Source organism: Vombatus ursinus, unplaced genomic scaffold (assembly GCF_900497805.2).
Source record: "Vombatus ursinus unplaced genomic scaffold, bare-nosed wombat genome assembly UNPS02014799.1, whole genome shotgun sequence".
Lineage (NCBI taxonomy): Eukaryota > Metazoa > Chordata > Mammalia > Diprotodontia > Vombatidae > Vombatus > Vombatus ursinus.
This window is the reverse complement of record NW_020954577.1, coordinates 16,504,984-16,529,007: the sequence shown is the minus strand read 5'-3', so window position 1 is coordinate 16,529,007 and position 24,024 is coordinate 16,504,984. Positions and strand designations below refer to the sequence as shown.

The following is a 24,024-nucleotide window of genomic DNA, read 5'->3' as shown; positions in this document are numbered from 1 at the left end:
GTGTGTGTGTGTGTGTGTGTGCATGTGTGAGTAAGAAGGTATTCATGTGTGCCAGGGTGCATGTGTCTGTGTGAGGGTTTATGTGTATGTGAGGGTGCACATGTGGGTGTGAAGGTATACGTGTGTATATATGTGTGTGTGTGTGTGTGTGTGTGTGTGTGTGTGAGGGTGAGAATGTATGTGTGAAGGGATGCATTTGCGTGTGAGGATGCATGTGTGATTTTGAAGGGTTGCATATGTGTGTGAGGGTGCACGTGTATGTGTACACATACACAGTTTGTACTTGCCAGAATCAAGGTTTGAATTGGCTGGAGGACTCGGTATTCTCTGAGTTGGAGGGGGCTGTGCCTCCACTGGCCCTGAGCTTTGTACTAGAGAAGGGATGAAGAACGCCATCAAGGCTCCAGTTGACTCCATGGTCACCCCTTTTCAAGTTCTCTAGGAACATGAGCAGACTGCCAGTCAGGACTTTTCAGCCCATCCAAAGACCTTGGGGAAGCTGAATCTGTGCTTGGATAGAGAGAGAGCTGAGGACTCTGTACCTGAATCTTCTACCCTCCTCCTGGAATCCCAAGAGGCAACATCAAACTTTACCGGGAAGGTCACAGTGCAGTGCTCATCCCTCAATATCTTTATTAAAGAAATTGTGCTACTGGAGAGTGAGGGTTAGGTCCGATGATAGCCCAGGCTCCTCCAGCTCTGTGAGCATGAGGGGAGATATGGCAATGTTGGGTAGGATTAAAGGTAGCCATTGCTCAGGGAAGCAGGTCTGGATGTCAGAATCAGAGTGGGGAGATCCTGCAGAGCTTAGGGAAGCAAAAAGAAATCAAAGCTTTGCATCGGGAAGGACATGCAGAGTGCAGGAGAGTGAGAGCAACCTCATCACTGGCACTGGCATTCGTATACGTCACGCTGACTCATGGTCTTTCTTTCTGAGGCAGATTTATCCAAAACAAAAACAAGATGATTTTGAGAATCTCTGGGGTAGGAAGTCATAAATACAGTAGAATTGTGGGCTAGCTGAAGTAGGACTGAATTTCAGGTCAAATGACCTGGCTATGAGTTCTCTGATTCTTACTGCCGGAGTGGCCTTGGGAAAGTCATTGCATCTGTCTTGGCCTCATTTTCCCAGCAATGGCTATCATTTATATGACTCTTACTATATGCCAAGCCCTTTACAATCATCATCTCATTTGATCCTTACAACAGTCCTAGGAGGTAGGTGCCCACCATTTTACAGAGGAGGAAACTGAGGCAGACATGTGTTAAGTGACTTGCCCAGGGACACGCATCTATTAAATATCTAGAGCTAGAGCTGAACTCTGGTCTTCCTGACTCCACGCTCAGAGTTCTAGATAATTTCTTTAACTGAAAAATGAGGCAGTTGGATGAGGTGAGCCATAAGTTCTATGATTCTATGATCTCTGCAGTAAGGCAGCAAGGTGAGAAGCTCAGACATCAGAATGTGAGTCAAGAACTTTGCAGGCTTTAAAAGTGGGTGCAGAAGCAGCGAAGAAGGTGATGGAGAAGAATGGGCATATCTCAGTGAACCACAGTCTATCAGACCCGAAAGTGAAATGACCAATTTCCAACCATTTTTAGATAATGCTGTGCCTTGCTAGAAGAGATACGTCTTATAGCGTTATAATAATGAAAAAAATACCTCCAATCCAAACCTAGACCAGTTCTAGATTGTTAAAGACCATCTGGCTTCTGAGGAATATTACAGGATGGATTTCTCCTTGAAGCAAAGAAGATTAGATGAGTTTTGGTCAACAAGACATTAGAATATCAGCCAGGGAATGGGAAGTCCCAAGAGCCCTGGTTCAATTTTTTTTTCCGTAAGATTTGATGAAATTTAAAAATCTAATGACTCAGGACAGTGGGTAAAACCAGCTTCTGCCCGAGAATAAAAAGTGTGTGCATATGTGTATATATAGGCATGGGTGCATGTGTGTGTACTATGTACATGTGTATCTGTGTACTTTGTATATGCAGGTGCATATTTCTCTATACATGAGTGTACAACTCTGCTTTTGCATCTATCACATGTATACACATAGCCGCACAGAAAACAAGAGAGACAGAGAGCATGGGTGCAAAGGCGAGGGAATGAATGAGGAAGAAGACGGGAACCAGAATGAGAGGCTGGACCAAGGGAAGGAAAAACCGAGCACTTCCTCTACCCATCTGGAGCCAACGGCAGGGCCAGGGTCAGAAAGCAAGAAACTGGATGAAGACCCCACTCAGATGCATCTCGGCTTGCAGAGGTAGAAGTGATGGTGAGCATACTGGAGAACGAGTCAGGGTTCAAAAAATAATCTGGGCTAGAATTAGAGGCTGACTCTAATGATATGAAGTTTAGTAGTGGTGGTGATGATGACAAAAGCAGCTAGCATTTCTATAGCTTCGCCACTATCTGCCTCAGTTTCCTCAACTGTCAAATGGGAATAATAACAGCAACTCCCTCCAAGGGTGATTGGAAGGATCAAATGAGGTCATACTTATAAAGCACTTAGCCTAGATCATGGCATACAGCAGGCACTTATTAAAGGTTCATTTCCTTCCCTCCCTATAGTGTTTTAAGGTTTGCAAAGCATTTTTCAAATGCTCTTTCATGTGTCGCTCCCAATGCCCCTATGAAGTAGGGGCTATTTCCATACATTTTATAGATGGAGAAACTGAGGCTTGCCCAGGGGCACACAGCTAGTAAGTATCTGGGGCACAATTTAAACTTGGGCGTTCCTCCCTTCCTGATAACAGCAATGTCTTTCCCTTGGGGTTCACAATGGCCACTTCCCAAGTACTGGAGACCAGGTATTTTAAAGGACTGCAAACTCAATAAGATTCGATTCAAGTGTCCCATGGCAACAAAACTAACAAGTGGCATTGTAGGCTGCATTTAAGAGATGAATCGTGATCAGAATGATGAGAAGGAAAGACCTTCGGCATTTGTCCTGGTCAGACCGCTTGAAGAGTGCTGCACTTACTTCTGGGGGCTGAATTTTTAGGAAAGGCTGGATAATTGGGAGAGGGCCTTGACAAGGGCCACTGGGGCAGTGAAAGACCTTGCTTGGGACCATGCCACGAGAGGGTCCACTGAAGACCTTGGGAATGGTTCTCTTGGAGAAGACTTGGAAGCACACAAAGAGCTGTCATTGGAAAGGGCCCTACGGCTTGATTTTGTTTGCGCTTTCTGAATGGACTTCATTAGAAGGAGTAAGAGTAGGGGGGTGAGGGGACCTGTGAGAGGCCATCTGATGTGAGTAAAGCATCCTGACTGCCAACACTGCCCTCAAGATGAATGGGCTGCCTCTTATGGCACTGGAGGTCTCTCGTCAAGCAAAGATTGTTCCAACACTTCTTGGGAGGAGGGGAACGTTAGCGGGACAAGATGGCCTATGGGACCTCTTCCAACTGAGAAGTTTTGCTTCTAAAGTCCTTAAGGACCACGAGGGGAAAATTGATGGGATTGAGCGGCTTAGGACAGCAAGGGGTTAATTGTGGGAATTGAGTGAAGCGCCTGATTCCGTCTTGTGACTCAATTCTGGAGCCAGCTCAGTTTCCTTTCTATTCAATTATGGATCAAGTCCAAATTCTGTCCTGTGAGAAAACTTTATTTAATTGTGGGAATTGGGAGAAAACCTTATTGTGTTTTTTGAACTTAGCCCTGTGCGGTTGGGAAACTGGACCTCTCCTACTTGCTGCTTAGAGACCTTTAACCAAGGACCTCGGTTATGCAGACCAGAAGCCCAGTCACATCCAGAGGCTAAGGGAAGTTTTCTCACTATTCTACATCTCAAGCAGCCATATGTCTCATCTGAAAACTGGCCCTGTCCTGATCAGTCAGTTATTGTCTCCATATCCCTTTGATCGTTTACAGACATTGGCGGGAGAAGGGGCGTAGGTAGTGGGACACTTCTTTTTCTGAATGCAGGGAATTGTACCTGCTTACTTTCCCCCTCCCAATTTGGAAAGTCCCTAATTTTCATCCAATTAGAAATCAGATTACCTAATGTTGTATTGCTTTTTTTGTTTCTGTTTTTGTTTTGTTTTGCTTTTGCTAGGCAATGGGGTTAAGTGACTTGCTCAGGGTCACACAGCCAGTAAGTGTCAAGTGTCTGAGGCCAGATTTGAACTTAGGTCCTCCTGACTCCAGAACTGGTGCTCTATCTACCTCTCCATCCAGCCGCCCCTGTTGTATTATTGTCTTTTAATTAATTGGCCTCATTTAATTATCTGTGAGGTATAAATGTATCTCCCTCTGTATTTCTGGTTCAGGACTAAACCAAGGAGGTCTGGTCCCACTTTGTTAGGCAATTGGTATTTATTCCTTAAGAAATCCACGTGCAAAAAAATTTTAAAAAATTTTAAAAGAGAAAATAAAGAAAGAAATCCATGTGCTTGGAAGACCAAATCTTTGTTTCTTCAGTCATCTCAACTTCCACCTGCCACCAATGTCAACAAAGGACTTTGAGGACTGAAGACCTGGCTCTGTACTGACTACCTGAAATACCTTTGATGAGTCCCTGAAATTTGGAGCCTCAGTTTCCTTATTTGTAAAATGGGGGTATTTCCAATTGTGTTAGGGTTGACATGAGGATCCATAAAGGAAATGCATGAAAAGTTCTGTGTATTTTATAAATGTCAACTGGTATTATTATTGTCATTCGAGATCAGTCAAGTAGGTTCTAAGTCCATGTACCAGGTCAAAGTCAGAGCTAAATGAGATGGAGTTCTTTGGAGCCCAAGATCCCCAACTAAGGACTTATGGGAAAGGCCAGGTCCAGCTGAACAAGGAGAAGAGAGAGGCAGGAAGCCTGCAGGGCTGGGGCCTTTGAACTAGAGCTCTCCCTTCAAGGAAGGGGCTGTCCAGGCATCTTGTTCTTTGAGTGGAGTAGCCTCCATGGGAAGGAAGGCCCAGGGTTTGGCCAGGACCCACAGGCAGAGGAAGAACCTTTATCGACCCTCATGACACAATGTGATACAAGTCTACAGTGACTGAGATGATCAATATTTAAGCCAGTTGAAGACAGCAAGCCCTCTGATTGCTCATCCTTTGTTTTTTTTTTTTTGTTTTTTTTTTTTATCTCTGAGGCATTGCGCAGCTGGATAAGCCATGCTATGAGTTCATAAGTGCATCTTGAAGGCAACAGATACCAGTTTACCCCCTACCTCCACCTCTTCCCCAACAGTGCCCTGTCATGCCAGCTGCTATAAATAGTGTAAAACTGATGAGAGTTCTCGAAGCTCTCCCACCATCCCGTCTATGGCATTCTTCCTAGATAATGCCCATGCAGTAGACTTATAAATAAGCTAAGCAAATGAGAAGCAATCCTGAGTGGCAATAAATGGATGTATAATGAATCACTTGGAATCATCATAAAGACTTCCCACAACAAACATTATGATAAATGGAGAAACAAGCCATGACTGGGCTGGGGGAGGATGGAGCATCCTTAACCTCTTCCTGTCACAGTGAAGGCTGAGAAATAGGTAAGAAGGCTTCTGGCTAGTGGCCCAGAGGGAACTAAAGTCTATGCCCTACAGAAGAAAGTCAGCCAGTCTCACTGGCATCAGCTTGGCCAGAGCCAAGGAGTCACATGAAGAAAGGGCAGGAACAGGAATGATACCCTGAAGAGAGTGGCTCATGGAGCCACTCAGCTTGGACACTCACCCACAAGTGAAAGGGGCAGCAGACTCTGAGGGCCAGGCTCTCAGCCTTGAATGTCCTCTCTTAGCTCTTGTTTAAAGCCACAGGAAAGTTGGGTCACTTAGGAAACTACTGCCTACCTTGAGGTGAGAAAGAAAAGGGGGGAAGGAAGGAAGGAAAGAAGGAAGGAAAGAAAGAAGGAATGAAACAAGGAAGGAGACAAGGAGGAAGAAAAGAAGAAAGGAAGAGAATGAAGGAAAGGAAGGATGGAGCAGGGAATGAAGGAGAGAGGGAACTCATATTTGTAAGGTACATTGAAGCATACATATAAAACCCTGTTCCTCATAATGACTCTACATTGTGCATTGTACTAGTATTACCAATTCATCTCTGAGTCCAGAAGTTAAGTGTGTTTCCCACAATCATTCAGCTAATAACTATGCAAATTGTGATTTGAGCCTCAGTCTTCTGGGTTCAGAGCCAGGCTCCATCCACTACACCACCAGGGTTCTCAGGGAAAGCCCCCAACATAATGGATTGATATGTGTGCCAATCTTTGGTAAGTGGATGATTTTTCTATTTATATTTTCCAAGTGTTTGTTCAACAGAAGTCAATCTCCACGTGTGTAAAATGGTCCCTTCCAGCCCAACATTGTAGGTGTTATACTTTCACTTCCTTTACTTGTATTAAAGCCCACCTTCAACTTCACTGCATGTGGTTAAAAATCTTGAAGTCGAGAGAGTGAGCTCACCATTGACAGCATTTCCCTGACTGTCCATGGTGGGCCATGCCTTACTGAGAGTGGGACTTTAAAAGCTCAGAGAAGAAAGACATACATGTGTCTGATAAACCCAAGGACTAATCACTGGAACTGCTTTGTTCAGGAAAATGTTGAAAGACTCAGCTGGAATCCCAATTCAAGGGAAGTTCATCTATAATGGCCATGTCAGGTAAGCAGAGAGGCCAATCAGGGGTGACTTCCTTCTCTAACTACATAGGAGATTGCTCAGGGGAATCATTCTAATACTTCCTCTGCTATTATGCTATTAAATAAATGGAAGCAAGCTTAATGACAAATGAGGAGTCACTCTGCTTCAATCTCAGTTAATTCGTTAGCTCGGCTCTTCCTAAGATTAATTTTAATAATGCTACTTAATGGCACAGTTTTCCTGTGTTCTATAGAATTTATTTTACCATGATTTATGCTAATCTTCATTTCCAAAGCCACATAATTTCCTATGTTATAGACATTAATGTTATAGCTCATTCTACACATTTTAAAAAAATCTTTATTCTATAGATGGAATAAAAATGCTTCCCAATTGGCTAGAAGAGAAAGAATTGACTTGCAAGGCATTTAATTCTCTCAGGAAAATATCTTTCCATATAGAGCCCCAAGTTAAGTTATTGGGAACATTCTAATCCAGATAACTTATGTTTGAACTAATGATGTAATTTTCTCATTAATGATTTTTAATCAACTGCTGCTTAATTTATTCCCTAGATTACTAGAGAACAATTTCTTTTAAAGAATCTAGGGCCCTTTAGTCAGCATTTGAATGCCATTATCATCAATCCAAATCCAATCTATGGAAAGTTCAGCTCTTTAAATTAGTCCCCAAACCAATTCCTCCTCTTATCGTCCAAATTCCTGTCATGGGAAAGCTTCTATCATAACAAAGGCTATTGTCAGATCTTCATCAGCTGCTCCTTTTACCTGGAGTGCCCCGTCCTCCCTCCAAGCTCCCCTTCTTGTTGGTTTAACTACTCATTTTTTTTTAATCCAACTGCCTTCCCTCATGCTTCTCTCACTCCATTCCTATACCTCACCCAGGTAAGTACCAATCCCATTCCTCAGATTTCACTCAGGACCTTTTTTTTCCAGCTTGCCAGTATGTTTTCCATGCACTGTTGGCATGGCACATTAATCAAACAATAAGCATTCATTAATTGTGTGTGTGTGTGTGTGTGTGTGTGTGTGTTGTGCTTTGTCACTGTAGGCTAAAGGTTGCTAACTTTTGTGTGTATCCTGTACCCCTTTGGAAATCTGGGAAAGCCTACAGCTATTTTCTCAGAATCCTGTTTTTTAAATTCATGAAGTAAAATACAGAAAATTATAAATGATATCAATTGTGCTGAAATATAGAAAAATACATTTTTCTTGACTATACATATTTGCAATGGATTTTGTTTTTCTTCCTTTCTTAATGAGTAGGAGAGAGATGGCTGGGTGGGGGGGAAGAGAATTCAGAACTGAAAATAAATAAAATTGAATGTAAAAAAGAGAAAAGAACCTGTACACTCAGGGAAATTTTGAGCTGAATGATCAAGGAACCTCTATCATTCTAACTTTATTTCTCTTCCCAATGCTCACTACAGTGTTATGAATGCAATAAGTACTTAATCAATGTTTACTGAATGAATGGATGGATGGGTAGCTGGATGACTAGAAGGATGAATGAATGAATGGATGAATGGATGAATGACTTTAGGAGTATGTGTAAGAGTGGGAAGAGGGATAATAGCTGTCTTCAAATATCTGAGTAGCTGGCGCATGGATGAGGGATAACACACTGTGTTTACCTCCAAAGGGCAAAAATTACAAGGATAGAATTGTCTGCTCCTTTCCCATAAGACCTTTGGAATTCTTAGGTGTCACTGTAGGCCCAAGTATTAAACTTACTGAATGCAAGACCCAAGCCAGTCTGGATTACAATTGGCTTAGTTCTAGCAAACTCAATTCAATTGTTGTATTTAGTTGTTTCATGGAAACTGGGAGAGCCATTCTTTCATTTTGTCCCGACCCAGGCTTGGCAGGGAAAGTGCCACATTTCAAGAATGGATGACTGGTTATATAGGACCAAGGAAGACTGGAGAGAGAGAAGGAAGAAGGAGAAAAAGAGACAATAATGAAAAGAAATGCGGCTAATGCTATGAGATAAAGGAAAGTTAGAATCCAAAGGGAGAGAGGCTGATGACAAAGTATATCCTAGGAACTCTATGTGATCTAGTGATTGGGATGGGGGTGTAGTTGCAAACTTGTGGGCAGGGAAATTTAGGGGAAGGACACAGAGATGCTGGAGTGAGTGAGTAAGTGAACGATAATATAGGAGTATGCCTGTGCTTATCCTAGGGAAGGCATAGAGGTGAGGTCCTGCGTGGTCTCTGAGAATTGACTTCTATTTTGAGGAAATGTGTACCCCCCCCCAGAACACAAACCTAATTAAGCTCAGTCACATGGTTCAGGAAAACTGCTTTGATCTATCTTTGACATTGTCAGGCCAAAAATATGTTATTCCATGATCCTAACTCTCTAAAAGAAATAATATAGTGATGATCGTGGATTTCAGGTTAACATTAGAGCTTCCAAAATATGGACTTGACTGCTTTGTCAGGGAAAATTTTCCTTCCTTGACGATGTTAAGGTGGGAACACAGAATCCTTTGCCAAGTCTGCTATGGAGAGAGTCATTCTTGTGGAGACAGCACTAGGCCGGGACTCAAGAAGACCTGAGTTCAAGTTTGGCCTCAGACACTTATTAGCTGTGTGACCCTAGGCACGTCACTTCACCTTGTTTGCCTCAGCTTCCTCATCTGTAAAGTGAGCTGGAGAAGGAAATGGCAAACCACTCCAGCATCTTTGCCAAGACAACCTGAAATGCAGTCGTAAAGAGCTGGACAAGACTGAAAAATGACTGAACAACAAAAAAGAGACTGAATTAAATGACCTCCGAGTTATTCTCCAGCTGCCAACTGACTCCTTTTCTCCCTGTACCTCTCTCCATCTCACTTTTACCTCCATTTTCTCCCATGTCTCCTTGAATCTGTTCTTTTACCTCAGTTGGTACTTGAAAATATTACTTGAAAATGTGGATTCTGACCCCCAGAAAGGAAGCATCCATAGCCTACCCATACCTCCTCTTTCCCTGATGGGCCAAACTTGGATGTTATTCATTAGTAGATGGAAAACAAATGGAGGGAATAAAGTGTCAGATCACAACAATGATGCCCACTAGAGGTTGTGTAGTAAATACCAGAAAGACCATGAAGGACAGGAAAGAAGTTGGACTGGCTATGTTGGGAGAGTTTGGAATGATAGATGGAAAGGCCAATTGTTGATTCATATCCACAGAATGGTAAAAATAAATAAACTAACAGATAAAATAAAGCTGTCATCACAAAGAACAGAGCATTCATGAGGGGATTAGGGAAGGATCATGAACAAAAGCAACACAGGGAAAGAGGCCAGGTTGATCCCTACAGATGAAAGGAATTCCTATGCCAGTGAGTTCTTAGAATCACACCATCTTATATTAAGAGCACTGGGGGCTCTCAGAGGCATCCAGTCTAACCCCCACATTTTACAAATGAAGAGACATAGGCACAAAGAAGTCAGAAGACTTTACCAGCCCAAGGTCAATAAATGTATTAAGGGGCAGAACAGAAATTCAAATCCAAGTTCTCTGATCTGGTCTTCCCATCTCCCATGTTGCCTCAACAGCCTCAATTAAATTGACTTATCATCAATTTCAAAATGTCAAGGTCCTAGATACTTACACTCAGCATACTTCTGGAGCTGAGAGAATTCAGAAGGACTAAGGTGAGCCCACTTCTCCTGGTTCGTCATAATGGCTTCCAAGTTCCCTGTCACATATCAGGGGACTTCACAAAAGCTGGGTTGCAAGAAGCCTGTGCGTTAGTGATTCCACATGATCAAATGGTCAGATGATAATTCCAGACAGTAAAATAGATGATGAGTTGGTGCAAGATGTGTGCTGATGCAAGTCTTTCCCTCTAAGGACAGGTGAAAGCTCTGTAAAAAGAAAAGAGAAAAGGGATGATTTGAAGCTATAGCCATCACATGGCACTTCCTGATTACCAAAATGACATTTTCTGTTTCTCAATATAATGTTCTCTAGTTGCTGATGTTCTTTGCATTACAAAGATCTTTATTCCTTTGGCATATAATAATTACTGCCTATAATTTTAAATTTCACAAAGCACTTTTCAGATAATATCTCATTTGAGAGGCAAAAACCTTGTGAGATACAGGATGGTTTTGTAACCGTTTCTCAGCTAAGGAAACTGAGGCTGAAAGAAGTAAATTATTTGCTCAGGCTTACAGAGCTGGTAATTGTTATGGGGTAAAATCTGAACCCAGATCCCATGTCTAATGGCTGTATGGTTAAAACAAAAACAAAACACTGAACTTGGGAGTCACAAGAACTCAGTTCAAATTCTGACTCTCCACTGTGTGACTAGCAGAAAATAAACTGAGGGAGTTGGACTAGATGACTTGTAAGGTTTCTTCGAACTCTAAATGTTCGGCCCTGTGCTTTTTATTATCGTTCAGTTGTGCCCAACTCTTCATGACCCCATTTGGGGTTTTCTTGGCAAAGATCCTTCAGTAGTTTGCTATTTCCTTCTCCAGCTCATTTTATGTATGAGGAAACTGAGGCAAAGAGGATGAAGTGACTTGCCCAGGGTCACATGGCTAGTAATTGTTGGAGGTCAGATTTGAACACAAGGAGATAAGTCTTCCTAAATTGAGGGTGGCCACTCTCTGCACTATGGCGCCACCTAGCTGCCCCAAATCCTATGCTTGCAGCCCCCTTAAAAGGAAGGGATTTCATTTTTACCTCCTGTCACATAGTAGAGGTTCACTACATGCTTTACCAATTGAATTTAATTATTAGATGGGGTAAGGAACTATTATAACACCAAAACCAGCAAGTGAGAGCTAAAGTAACATCTGATGCGCTAACAGGAAAGATATCAAATCTGAATGTAACCCTACATGTGAGTGAAGCCAAGGAGTTAGTGGACAGCTGGATGGGTCAAGTTTAGAGACCTCAGGAAGAGGAACAGGGGAAATTGTGAGCTTTGAGATTGTCCTCATTGTTTTTTTTTTTGTTTGTTTGTTTTGCTAAAACCCAAATCCTATTTTGTAAACCTCCTTTCCATAACTTGAGATAAAAAGAAAGGCTTGAAATGCAAAGGACTAATTGAGTTCATCTGAGATCAGTCAACAAGCAGACAGGCTGCTACTTAAATGAGAATGCAGGAAGAGACTAGCCTCTTAACAGGAGGGAAGATGCTCTCCTCACCCATTGATGAGTGCAATAGCTTCCTAATGCCCCCCCCCCACAAGAAGGGCCCAACGAGCATAGAAGAGGGAATCTCCTGAGAAGGGAAGGAAGGGGATTCCCAAAGGAAGAGAAACTCAAAGCCCTGTCCAGTTGGCTTTCCCTACCCCAGGCTCTAAGAAGGGGGGCAGCAAGGACTTTCTGCCAACCCTCTGCCCAGAGAGTCAGTCCTGCTTTATAGTTTTTGTAATCATGATTTTTCTTTTTTTTTAATGCAGCTGACTCCATAAAAAAAAAAAAAAAAAGAAAAAAGAAAAAGCTTTATTTCCCAGGAATTCTTTAATCAAAGTATCACTGGACCAACTCACACTCATAAATAATGCACTTGGGCTTTGGGACTGATCCTAAATACATTGTTTCCAATATCATTTTACAAAAGAAAAAGAACATGACTTTCTTAGAAAATTTTTACATCAATTTGATGCATTAACTCAAATCTCCCTCCCTCCCGTTTTTCCCTAACAACCCTAACATGCCTTCTCCGAACTAGGGGCAGCCAATTTGCATCCTGATGAGAAAGATTTCCAAAGTAAAGGCAACACTGTAGGGCTCCAAGCAATTATGCTTTAGGTCTGAAGCTCGGCTCAATTCCCTTCAGAAAAAGCAGTTCAAAGGACGTCTTGCTCCCCTTTCCTCTCTACCCCTCCCCATCTCCTCCTACACGCCAGAAAGGAAGGCCAAGGATGGCAGAGGGGAGGGGCGTCCACCCTTGGCTCCTAAGGCAGCCAGAACACAGAGTCCTTTACTGAGCCCTGGGTCCTGAGAGCTTTGGGAAGACTTCCGAAAGGAAGACAAGGGTTATTCTTGTACTTGGAGTCTTCCCCACTCCCCAACATGAAGGCTGAATGAATGACCACTCATTGGGCATGTTATAGCAAGGATACTTTGGGGAGTAAAGATTGGATTAAATGATATCGGGGATAGAGCACTGGACTTGGGGTCAGCAAGACCCGAGTACCTAGTAGCTGTGGAACCCTGGGAAAATGTCTTCATCTCTCTGTGCCTCAATTTCCTCATCTATAAAATGGGAGTAATAATTCTTTAAAGCACTTTTCAAATCCTAAAGCACTATATAAATGCTTACTATTATTAATACTGATATTGTTATTATCATCATCATTGTTATTGTAGTAGAGCAGATAGTTGTTGGATCTGAAGTCAACAAGAACCAGCATTCTACCATTGAAAGTTATGCTGACTCAGGGACTCATTGCTCCCAGGCCTGTGTGTTGATCAGTGTTGGGGGAGGTGTCACCCAGTCCCCTGATATTTGTCACATAGTCAAGTCACCCGTGTCAGCACATGGTCATGTAGCTGCTACCTTGGGGAGGAACCGAGATGCAAGGGCCCAACCTCTTTTGCTGACACTGACCTATCTGAATTGTCTTTATCTCTTATCACCAAAAGCTGGCCCCACCTCTAAGCCATCTCTGATCTCCGTTGATCAGCCCATCAGTGTGTTGCTACCTTGATTTACTAGTAATAAGCTACCTTTAATTTTCTGTGTCCCGAGTTTAGCCTTGTTAGTCAGGGTGAAAGCCCAAACAAAGAATTTTCCTCTCAACACTTTCCTGACTCAGACAATTACTAGCACTCTAACTGTAAGCAAGTGCTTTAATTTCTCTAAACTTTTATTTTCTCTCTCTCTCTCTCTCCTTTCTTCCTTCCTTTTTTCTTTTCCAATGCATTAAAAAAAGCCTACCTAGATACTCAAATGCTAAATCCCATGGATTTGGAATTTCCTCCCAGTACTGTAAATCCCAACCTATCCATGCCCACCCATTCTGTAGGATCCTCAACTTTATCTTCCCCCAAATTCCCCACAGGGAAGTATGGCTACACGACATGCCAGATGCCTTCCTCTACTTCCGTCAACATTGCAAGGGTGCCAGGGGAGCACTTCAGCCATCCAACACCTTGACTCTCTGGATCTCTTTTGTCTTTCTATCTTCAGCATCTAAGCCATCTTTTCCTGCCATACAAGTCCTAATAACCTGTTCTTCTCCAGAGTTCCTCATTGGTTCCACGCTACAGTCTACTCACAGCAACCATGGACTTTCCTCCTCTCTGAGTGATGTTCATATTCAGGTCTTCAGAGGCATGGTGGTCAGGGTCTCACTCTACATAGCAATATGAGTAAATTAGTTGTAGTGGCTAAGGCAGTTGCTTTTATGGGAAGCTTGGAAAGAGTAGAAATGCTTTGCCATTTCCCAAAAGCAATCCAGTCCATTATCTTCCTCATTTTCAGTTCCGGGCTCAGCCTATTGTCTATCTTTATTTTTCATCCCAATCACACGTACTTTTATACAAGCTCTATTGGGTACTCATTCTGTTGCATATTGAAATCTGCACGACAGACATTCTTTGTCCAGTTGGTCTTTACCATGTGCATGGACAGGCTAAACACCTTCGGGTGATTGTTGATTTCTTCCTGGAGACTTCAGTGTCCTGAGGCCTGATACAATGAACCCCATCCACAGGAAATCAGTGGTTGTCTGGGATTCTGCTTGGGATCCCCTCCATTTCTATGGAAAATTCTTTAGTAAGCATATATGTCCCTCTTTTATAATTAATCTGATGTTTATTATCAGAGGATTATTGAACAAGGCTATATCAGTGATTGTGTCTTCCAAGCAATTTTGAATGCTACTGATGTGGGAGATCCCCTGCTATGACAAAATTTCTAAGGTGGAAGTTTGGCCTACTCAGTTGAATTTTTTAAATGATAAATAATTAGCACAACAGATTCTTATAGTGTCTGCCTGTTTCAACCTATTTGGAGATAGCAAAGATGTCATCCATCATTGACTATCACTTTGAAAGTCTGCTCATTCCTTAGTAGTGGCCTTGAGGACTCCCTCAGCACCTGCATAGATGACCCTCCCAAAGATAGCGATGGGAGAGTAAGCACACACATTGGTTGTTGTTAATGTTCATTTTCTCAATCATTTATTTGGGGAACTAAAAAGGTTGGAAATTTTTTCCCAGGCTTATATCTTTGCCCCTTTAGACAACTTGCAAATTAGTTCTGTGATATCCTCACAGGCATATCCTCTAGCACGGGAGGAAGGGAATAAGGCAATACACATTTACATAGTGGCTAATATGTGCCAGATACTTCCTAAGTATTTTTTTAAAATATATTACTTGATTTTCACAACAAACTTACAAAGTAAAGTTGCTACTATTATCCCCGTTTTACAGTGGAGGAAAGAGAGGCAATCGGAGGTTAAGTGACCTTCCCAGGATCACACAAAGTGTCTGAGGCTGGATCTGAACTCAGGTTTTCCTGACCCAAGGCCCAGCACTCTACGTACTGTGCCACCAGCTGCATGGGTTTACTGCACACATACGTGGTTGATCTGGCTACTTTTCCTATCTTCATTCTCTTTAGCCCCATGTACTTCCTCTATAAGTTCCCTTAGGGACTGGGACAGTCAGGCCTAATGGAGACAGTTCTACTATACTTGATGGAGAAATCCATTTGTTGTAATTTTTTTTTTTTGCAAATCTTTTCCATTTTTCTCCTGATCATATAATTCTTTCCACTTTCACTTATGATGGCCATTGGGGTGACTTTGCTAAATTGGATTTATCACAAAACTTTTTTTATTATTGTTATACCCACTGAGTTCCCTTTCACTCCTAATGGAGTTATATGGAGAAAAAAAAAGGATAACCCTAAAAAAGAGGGAGAAGTCTTGACCAGGGCTTGACTGACTGACCCATCACTTCAGAAACATTAACAGCAATGTCTTCCTACTCAATAATATGATATCTCAAAAACTGGGGCCTTTCTCTGCTAACATAGATGTGGTCACTTCTATGGTTCAGGACCCTGTCTTCACTGGCAATCGCACCTAAAATGCATTCCCAAATAACGAGGTAAGGATGTTCTTGTCCAAAACCTCGGGATTCTCCAAGCAGTGGCTCCCAGGGACCAATAAAAAAGAACAGAAGTGAAGAGAAATTCATAAGCATTACTTCTTGTAAGGTTAAAACAAGAACTGACTTTGGGACAAAGAATGAGGTAACACTCTGGATCTTAATTGCATCCCCCGGTATTAAAATAAGCTAAACACTGGAATTCTAATTTATCATCCAGGGCATTTCCTGAGAAATTAGGTTGTATTCATTTTGTACATATTTTGTAGTTACTCATCTGCACGCATGTTGTTTCCCCCAATATAATATAAACTCCCAGAACTCAGGGTCTCTCGAATTTTTGACTTCCTGTCCCCAGCATCTAGCACAGGGCCAGGTGTATAATAGGTGCTTAATTCACGCTGACTAAAAGAATGAAACACATTTTCCTGTAACTTATCTTTTAGTTGCTTTTGTAAAAGAAGAGTGTAATTGAGACTTATCTGGATTATCTCAATTAGGTCATTGATATTATGCCTAGACTTGTTTAGTAGAATGAAGAGAGAAAAATCTTACCAGGGGTCACAGTGATAAACTCATAAGAGTTCTCTGACTTTGGGGAAACTTTCTGCCTTGGAAACAGCCCAGAAGGGGCAGCAACGTGATGGAGAATGAACTGGTCCTTGGAAATAAGTATCAAGGTAGACATAGGGCAAGATGTAGCAGTCAAGTGCAGGATAATGGTGGTGGCCTGAGGTGGTCCTAGGTTCTCCTTCCCTGTGGGTCTTAATCCAGAGAGCAGAAGACCACTTACTGTGGGAAATGCTATAGATGGGAATGTTGCTCGCTAACGACTGCAAATGAGAATCATGGGGATAAGGGACTTTCCTGACTCAAAGTGTTCCCTAAATGTGACTTGCTTTTTGTATCATTTTTCCAATGGTAATAATAGTGGCATGTTCAAGCCTGGGATTTCATAAGTGTAGGGGACTCTTGGTATGGGAAAGAGTCATAAATGTATGAACTCCTTTTGCAGTGTGTTGAAATCCAGAACTCCCTAAGAATAATGTTTTTAAATTTATAAAAGAAATTACATAGGATTATGAAGGAAGCCAATTATATTAAAACATAGTTATAATACATATATATAATATACACAAAAATATAGATAGATAGATGTAAATATAGATATAAATATATATATATATATAGATAGATAGATAGATAGATACATATATTTCTTAAAGCTCATAAACCTTAAATTAAGAACTCATGTTTTAGTTGTTGAGATCACTGAGAGGTTAAAGGAAATGTTCAGGGTTTGCCATACAGCGCGAGGTGAAGTCTGAACACCCAGGTCCTCGTGTCTCCAAGGCAGGCTGTGTATACCGTATTATCATACATCATCATTGTCATCATCATTAAAGTCCAGCCATCCCCCACCCTTCAGGGGGTGGGGTGGGGTGGGTGACAAAGAGGGCTTTTCCAGGCAAAGTAATTTACAACAGGACCTCACATCTGACACTGAAGAATGATTATTCTCCCTCATGTCTTAAGATTGAATCATTTATGTATTGTTATTATAATTACTATTACTGTTATTATTAGTCAGGTACAGGTTACACTAAACAGCCTCTGAGCTCTTTTTCAGTTTACAGAGTTTGTGTAATTTTGTAGCTTCATTCTGTTAGGTCAGCTTTAATAGTCACATGAAATGCATAAAATTCTTCCATCTCCTTTTCTTGTCTTTCTCAGGGAAAGCTCCAGTTCCTTTGAAGAACAGCTGTTTGGTGTGCCCTTCAAGATCCTTCCCTCCCCCTTATCCACAGGCTGCCTCAGAAGTCCCCATGTTGAGCAGCAAAACAGAGCTGTGGAGGTGGGGATGTGGGAGTGGGGAGGGGGGGTGAGATTTGCTCATTCCTCTTACACGTTCATGCATGCCTAGGGCTGCTGGGAGCTGAGTTCAGTGATTCCGGGGTACTTTTTAGCTTCACCCGGCCTGGCATTTGCATTATTATCTGCTACAAGTCAGTGACTTGTTTCTAAGCATGATTCCTGTTAAGTTAAATTCACCCATGGCCCTAGTGTCTTCTTGGCCATGGAGCAGAGCCAGTAGAAAATCCAGAAGAGGAGACAAGGAAGCACCTTGGCCAGTCAGGAAATATACTTAAATGTAATGCTTGGATACATGCTTGGATGAACTTTGAGTGGTTGTCTTTCATTGATTTCAGAGGTTAATATCCTTTAGCCATTATCTTTTTCTCCCTCCAAAATGAGTCCTAGAAGGTAATAATGACCATGACCAGAGGATCAAGGGATCCTGGACCAGAGCTAGAAGTGGCCTCAGGTATACAAACAAGGAGACTGAGGCCTGGAGGGTTTAAGTAACTTGCCCCAGGTCACACAGGCAGAGCAGGGATTTGAACTCAGGGCCCTGACTCCAAGGTCAGTATTCTTTCTACTATACTATTCTGCCTCCCTGTGAATTGACTTTTCAAACATGTATCTCCAGCTGCGCCAAAAAATGTATTCCTTCATTTTTCACTCAATAGATATAGGTAACCACCAACACAGCTGAATAGTTGCCTTCTATACACTTTTCAAACCCTAAAGTTTCAAAGGAAATAAATGTATTGTGTGCCAGATAGAGAGTAATTACAGCTGACTAATGATAGCATCCATGAGATAAGACACAACTTTTGCACAAGGTAAACTTTTCATAAATTAACATCAGAGAAAGTTAATAGCCAGAGCTATTGAAATCTGCCCAATCTTTCCTATCCTTGCAAGATGTGGTACACAGTGACTCTGTCCAGGCACATGACTTAAAGGAAGCATGATGGGAGGATCCCTCCCTCTGCTCCATTTCCCCAGATTCCACCATAATTAGTGCCAGATAAGATTCTTCAGAAGTAAAATTGGTGCCATTCCTGATTCCACATAGACTTTTTCACCTGGAAATGCAGGTTAAAGAAGTACATCTGTCAGTCCATAAACATTTATCAAGCACCTACTATGTGTTGGGTTATTGTGCTGAGCACTAGAGATGCAAAGAAATATAGAAGACAGTCCCTGGCCTCAAGAAGCTCAGTCTAATGAGGAAAAACGATATGTGAAAAGAAGCTGAAAAGGGGGGAGGGCCGTACCTAGCAGATACCCAGCACCCAGTGGCACAGGCATCTGAAGAAGGCCTTCTGCCAAGAGGGAAATGATGGGGCATCTGCTCTGAGAGGCCTCCTTAAAGTGAGGATCTGGGAGGAGCTCTGAAGTCTATCTTCTACCCTCTTCAATTAGAGGGAGAGAGGTCCTGAGGAGATGTAAGGTTCAGAGGTAATTTTTAATTTGGGGGGGAAGATGAATTTGTGGAGAAAATGGTATAGTCCAGGTGAACAGCCAGGTGGAAAGTGAAACACATTTGGCATACTGAGTTTCCTAGATGAACTGTTTATCAAGAAGGAAACAAGGTCAGCTCTTCTGACGTTCTCACTGTATAGGTTATCAACATCTCTCTGACATGGGAAAAAAATTTAGTCACTATCAGAGGCAAATGACTTCTGGAGGACCAGTAATGGCATGTGATGATAACGTTTCCTTATGACTCTGGATTCCAGAAAGCTGAGGCAGTGACTTTCAACTGGGACAGAGCTTGGCAAGGTTGCAAACACTATATAAATGGGGTCTATTTGGCTGACACTGGACTTAGAGTCAAGAAGACCCAAGTCAATATTCTGCCGTTGTGCTTTACGAAGTAGACAATTCCAGACAGGTCACAACATATTGAAGCCTCTTTCTTCCTGCAGAAAATGCTCTCCATTTATGACAGAGCCCTTCTCATGCAGATCACCTAGATCTTAACAAGAGCTTCCTCACTGGTCTCCCTGCAGAAAGGGAATAAATCATCTCTCACATACCTACCCCAAAAGGCTGTTTGAACCTCCAACCAAAGTGTATAATTTGAAAACCTGAAAGTCTGCTGTTGCTAACATGTAATTTACTTAAGATCTCAGACTACCTTGAACAAGCCCCACACGTAACTTTGATGTAACATTAAAAGAAAGTGAAATACTGGTGAACCCAAAGGACCCTTCTTTCTTTGTATCCCCCTCCCCCACCTCCCATCCACTGCAGGCTGAGTTTCTTCTTAGCTTGTGCTGGGTGATGTTCATCTGCACATGGAGGGAGAGGGAGGGAGAGCCCTTGCAATGGTCCCAGGTCAGAGATGCCCAAAAGCACAGAACTGGATAGAGGTTGAGAGATCATCTTGTTCAAAGCCTTCATTTTATAGATCAGGAAAGTGAGGCTAATGGAGTTAAAGTGTCTTGATCAAGGTTACGCAGATTTGGAAATTGTTGAGGTGAGATCAGTACCTAGATCTTCCTACCCCAGAGACAGTTTCTACCATGCTCAATAAAGGCAACCTCATCTCTCCTTCTGGGGGACAATGGGATGAAATATTGCTTGTAGAGGGTAGTCATGTCTCAACCTCACAAGGTCATTGTGAGGATCCACTGACGTAGGTCATAGGCTTCTTAGGTCTCAAGTTTCCTCATCTATAAAAATGGGATGGTTAGATATAATGATCTTGAAGGGGCTTTTCAGGTCTAGCTCTATGATCCTAGGATCCACATACATGTTGGCTATATCTAGGAATTTGCATGCAGTTGGATCCCAAACACAATGACCAAATGTCTCTACTCTTGCTTCCATCTTCTCCTGGTGGTTCATAATAATAAGTCCTTAACTATTAGCAAACACAAAGTTAATTTCAGACAGAGAATTATCTTTGCACACTAACCTAAATGAAAAATGAAGGATGCTGCAATTATTCCTTTTCTTTTTATTATTATGATTTTAAATAATTGAGCCACAATGGTGGATGCTGGAGGCATTTTCTAAGAGTTTATGGCTGCATGGGAGTAACTGATGTCCTTCGAACTTAAATGCTTAAACAATACTGAGTGCCAGGGGCTCCCTTTTTGCAGGATTGGCAGATGCCCCAAAAAATCCACTACTTGAGAGGGGCTGGGGGGTTGAGGGAGATTTTTTTTCTAATACGGGTGACATTCAAAATAAGAAATACATTTAAGAACAGATAACACCACGTGGAGCATAATTACATTACTAACTACCAATATAAGGAAAGGTTGGAGATGGCACCTAGGGTTGTATTCTCTATCAGAGGAACACCTCCTTTGGAGTTCCTGTTTCTATTGTAAATGGCCCTTAGAGTGTGCATTCCACAAGGCATACCCATACACCAAGGGTGTGTCAGACTTTAACTGCCTTTTATTTTCTCTTGGATGAAAATAAGAAATAATTAAGCACCCACTTATAACTATTGAATTATCAAAACTCTAGACTTCATTGTCTTGGGAGTCTCAAATGTAGGGATCTCCCCTCCATGAAATAGAAGGAATCCTGTGATCTTGACTAGGTGGTGTGACTAGAGTATGGCTTTGTTGTTTTTTGAGCTCGCCATCTCTCTCCCCAGCTGAAGCCCAAGGAAGAAGGCATTGCCTCTGCTCCTACTGCCATTCCCTCTCCCCTCATTCTCAAGGTTCCCCATAACAGACAAGTGCTATTTACTCTGCACCCACACTAGGGCACACTCCCAGACACATTCAGGTTCTTCTACCCTTTCTGCTTCCGCACAATTCTGTTCACCATGCTCACCCTTTATCTCTTTGGCTCACACTAATTATCATCTCAAGTACAAACAATACCTCTTAGTTCTTTCTCTGTACATCATTTATCTCATATTCCCAATGGCTGCCTTTGCCACATCCACTCCAGTGAGCACCAGTAACTGGGCTGGGGTAAGTAGAAGGTATTCACCTTCCATGCACAGCCATCTGTCTTTCAAGTAGGGGCAACCCAGAGTCTTACACACAGTGTGACATCACACATGGGCCATACTGGAAGGTTTTCACCATAGCCCATAGAGGGACCCTTCAATAGAAGAGCAGAACCCCCATCTCTATTAGGAATTTTGTGAAATCTCCGTTTCTTTGCAACAAAAAAAAAATCACATCTCTCTAAAATCCTTTGATTTAATAATATGAAATAAATTAAAAACAAAAACAAAAACAAAACAATAAATAACAACCCTTCTTGTGCCTGAGATACATGGAACAGAGGCCAGAGTACACTCTTTCTGAGTCATCCATCCAACACATGCAGCACTTTCAGAGAGTGATTATTTTTTCAATTATGTTAAAAGTCTAATAGATGGGTAAATAAAACTATAAATCAAATTCTTGAAAGTTTTATAGTAGTATCCACTTGAAAAGATTGTGAGAAAGTTGGCATACTGTCACAGGGTGCTTCAGTTGAGGGGCTCATAGTGCTGGGTCGCAATAGTTTTATTTGTAAATACATCATCCATAGAGTCAGCAAAGTGATTCTCTCAAGGTTGAGATTTTTCCCTGTCACTCCCTTACTCAAGAAACTTCAGGGGCTCCTTATCAATGCTACAACAAAATGCAAACTCCTCTGTTGGTCACAACCAGACTCCTTCCTGACTTCCCAGGTCTACTCCTCTTCACACACTCTGTGGTACAGCCACAATGTTCCTCATGTGTAACTGTCCATCTTCCATCTCTTTGCCTTCCCAGTGGTTGTTCCTCATACCTAGAATGTTCTCACTTCCCAAACTTCCATCTCTTGGAATACATAGTTTCCTTCATAACTCACCTGCAAAATCACCTTCAACATTGTCCAAGGACATTACTGTACCCTGTGCTCTTCTGGGCATGCCTACATCTACTATGTAGGCACCCTCAAGGGGCCTTTCAAGCATGTCCAGATTTCCCAACATGGAAGCCTACACTCCCTTCAACTTGGGTGGAGGTAGTTCCATTGATTGGCTGCCTGCATCTTCAAAACTGGAGAGACTGAGCCATTCTCTCTTTTTCTGATTTTTTTTCCTATAACACTTATCTACCAATTCTAGAGGGCGAAGATCCTACTTCATCCCTGGCATGGATGCTGAGCTGAGCAAGTGAGAGGGAAAGTACTTCCTTCCCCTGCTCTCCCTCTTTCTGTGGCTCAGAGAAATGGTCCTGTAGGTGTTATTTATGTTCTGTGTTGTCTGTTCTCCTCAGCTTCACATGCTAGAGGTGATCCTAATGGGACCTGGGAGTGAGAAGTAGGAGGTATTATACAGCTAGCTATGCCAATATGGAAACACTGAGAAGCCAGGGTGCCTGGGATTTGAGCCCTAGGTGGGATTTGCACTCGGACATGGGACTATGCTTTACAGATATGGAGCTAAACTATGAACCTAATTCCTTTCCTTCCCCTAAAGACTGAAGTGGTGCAAAGAGGTAGAGGGGTTATGGTTCCCACATGTAAGGAAGGTAAGTTTGTATAAATATACACATAATTATAAATATATAAGTAATAATGTTTTTGAAGGACTTTATGTCTGTGTAAAAGCAAATCTAATCATTCATGCCTATATGGAACTTGGGTGCAGGAGAGATACCCCTTACAATAGAGGTAATAATTATCAGTGGGGATTGAAGCCATTTGAAGAGCCTAGAAACCCCCAATTCCCCTTAAGGGTGCCAGAGAACCCTGGGGAAGTGGTGAAATGTAAGCTACCTGACCTTTAGTCAGTGGGGGGCCATGAGAGTCTGCCTTACATTATTTAGTATATATTTTTTGTTTTGTATAGGACTACGTATACATATATAATCATCTCTGTTAGTGTGTCATATCCCAGAGAGTAAAGACTGTTTTGTCATTGCATTTGTAGTCTCAGGTTCTAGTCTAGGGTTAGGCACATAGTAGGTATTTAATTAATGATTATTGACTGATAGATGAAGAATTCATTAGAGAAACTTTTCATGTGACTTTTCCATCTTCCTGGCTCTGTCTAAAGGGGTCTGAATCTTCCCTCTAGACTTATTTTCAGTCTTTGAGTTTTTGGTCCTTCACAGTTTTTACCTGGGGAGACTTCAAAGTATTGAAACAGTATATTGAATAGGATTAATCCCATCATAACTTATCACAGAAATAAATCATGGTGAAGAGATAGTTTAGGCTCTTGCCATTAGAGGCTGAGAAAAATGAAGCCTTAATATGATGGGTGGATGATAAGGGTTCACATTTCAATCATGACAGAATTTCTGGAAAATAATCACTTTCTATTTTTAATCTGATTTAGTTTGTCATTTTTGTCTTATGGCCAGAAACTCTTCAAGGTGAGGGGTTGGTTTGGATGGAACTGTCTCCCTTCTTTTGCCCATGTATAAGGGTCAGAGAAGAAATGTGCCTGCCAGGTGCCTGGGTTGGGACACTCAGGTCCTTTTCTTGGTGAAAAAGTCAGAGGAGGTTGGTTTGTTTCTTTGTTTTGGA

At 42.0% G+C, this 24,024-nt stretch overlaps 1 protein-coding gene across 1 annotated transcript in view; it reads right to left on the bottom strand.

Annotated features, from left to right (window-relative positions):
• DGKB (diacylglycerol kinase beta) overlaps positions 1 to 10,280 on the bottom strand; it is a 575,035-nt gene extending 564,755 nt beyond the window's left edge. The window contains exon 1 of the mRNA XM_027872326.1: positions 10,211 to 10,280. Coding sequence (XP_027728127.1) covers positions 10,211 to 10,280 — 70 coding nt within the window. The remainder of the gene's footprint in view (positions 1 to 10,210) is intronic.
• Between the last annotated feature and the right edge of the window lie 13,744 nt (positions 10,281 to 24,024).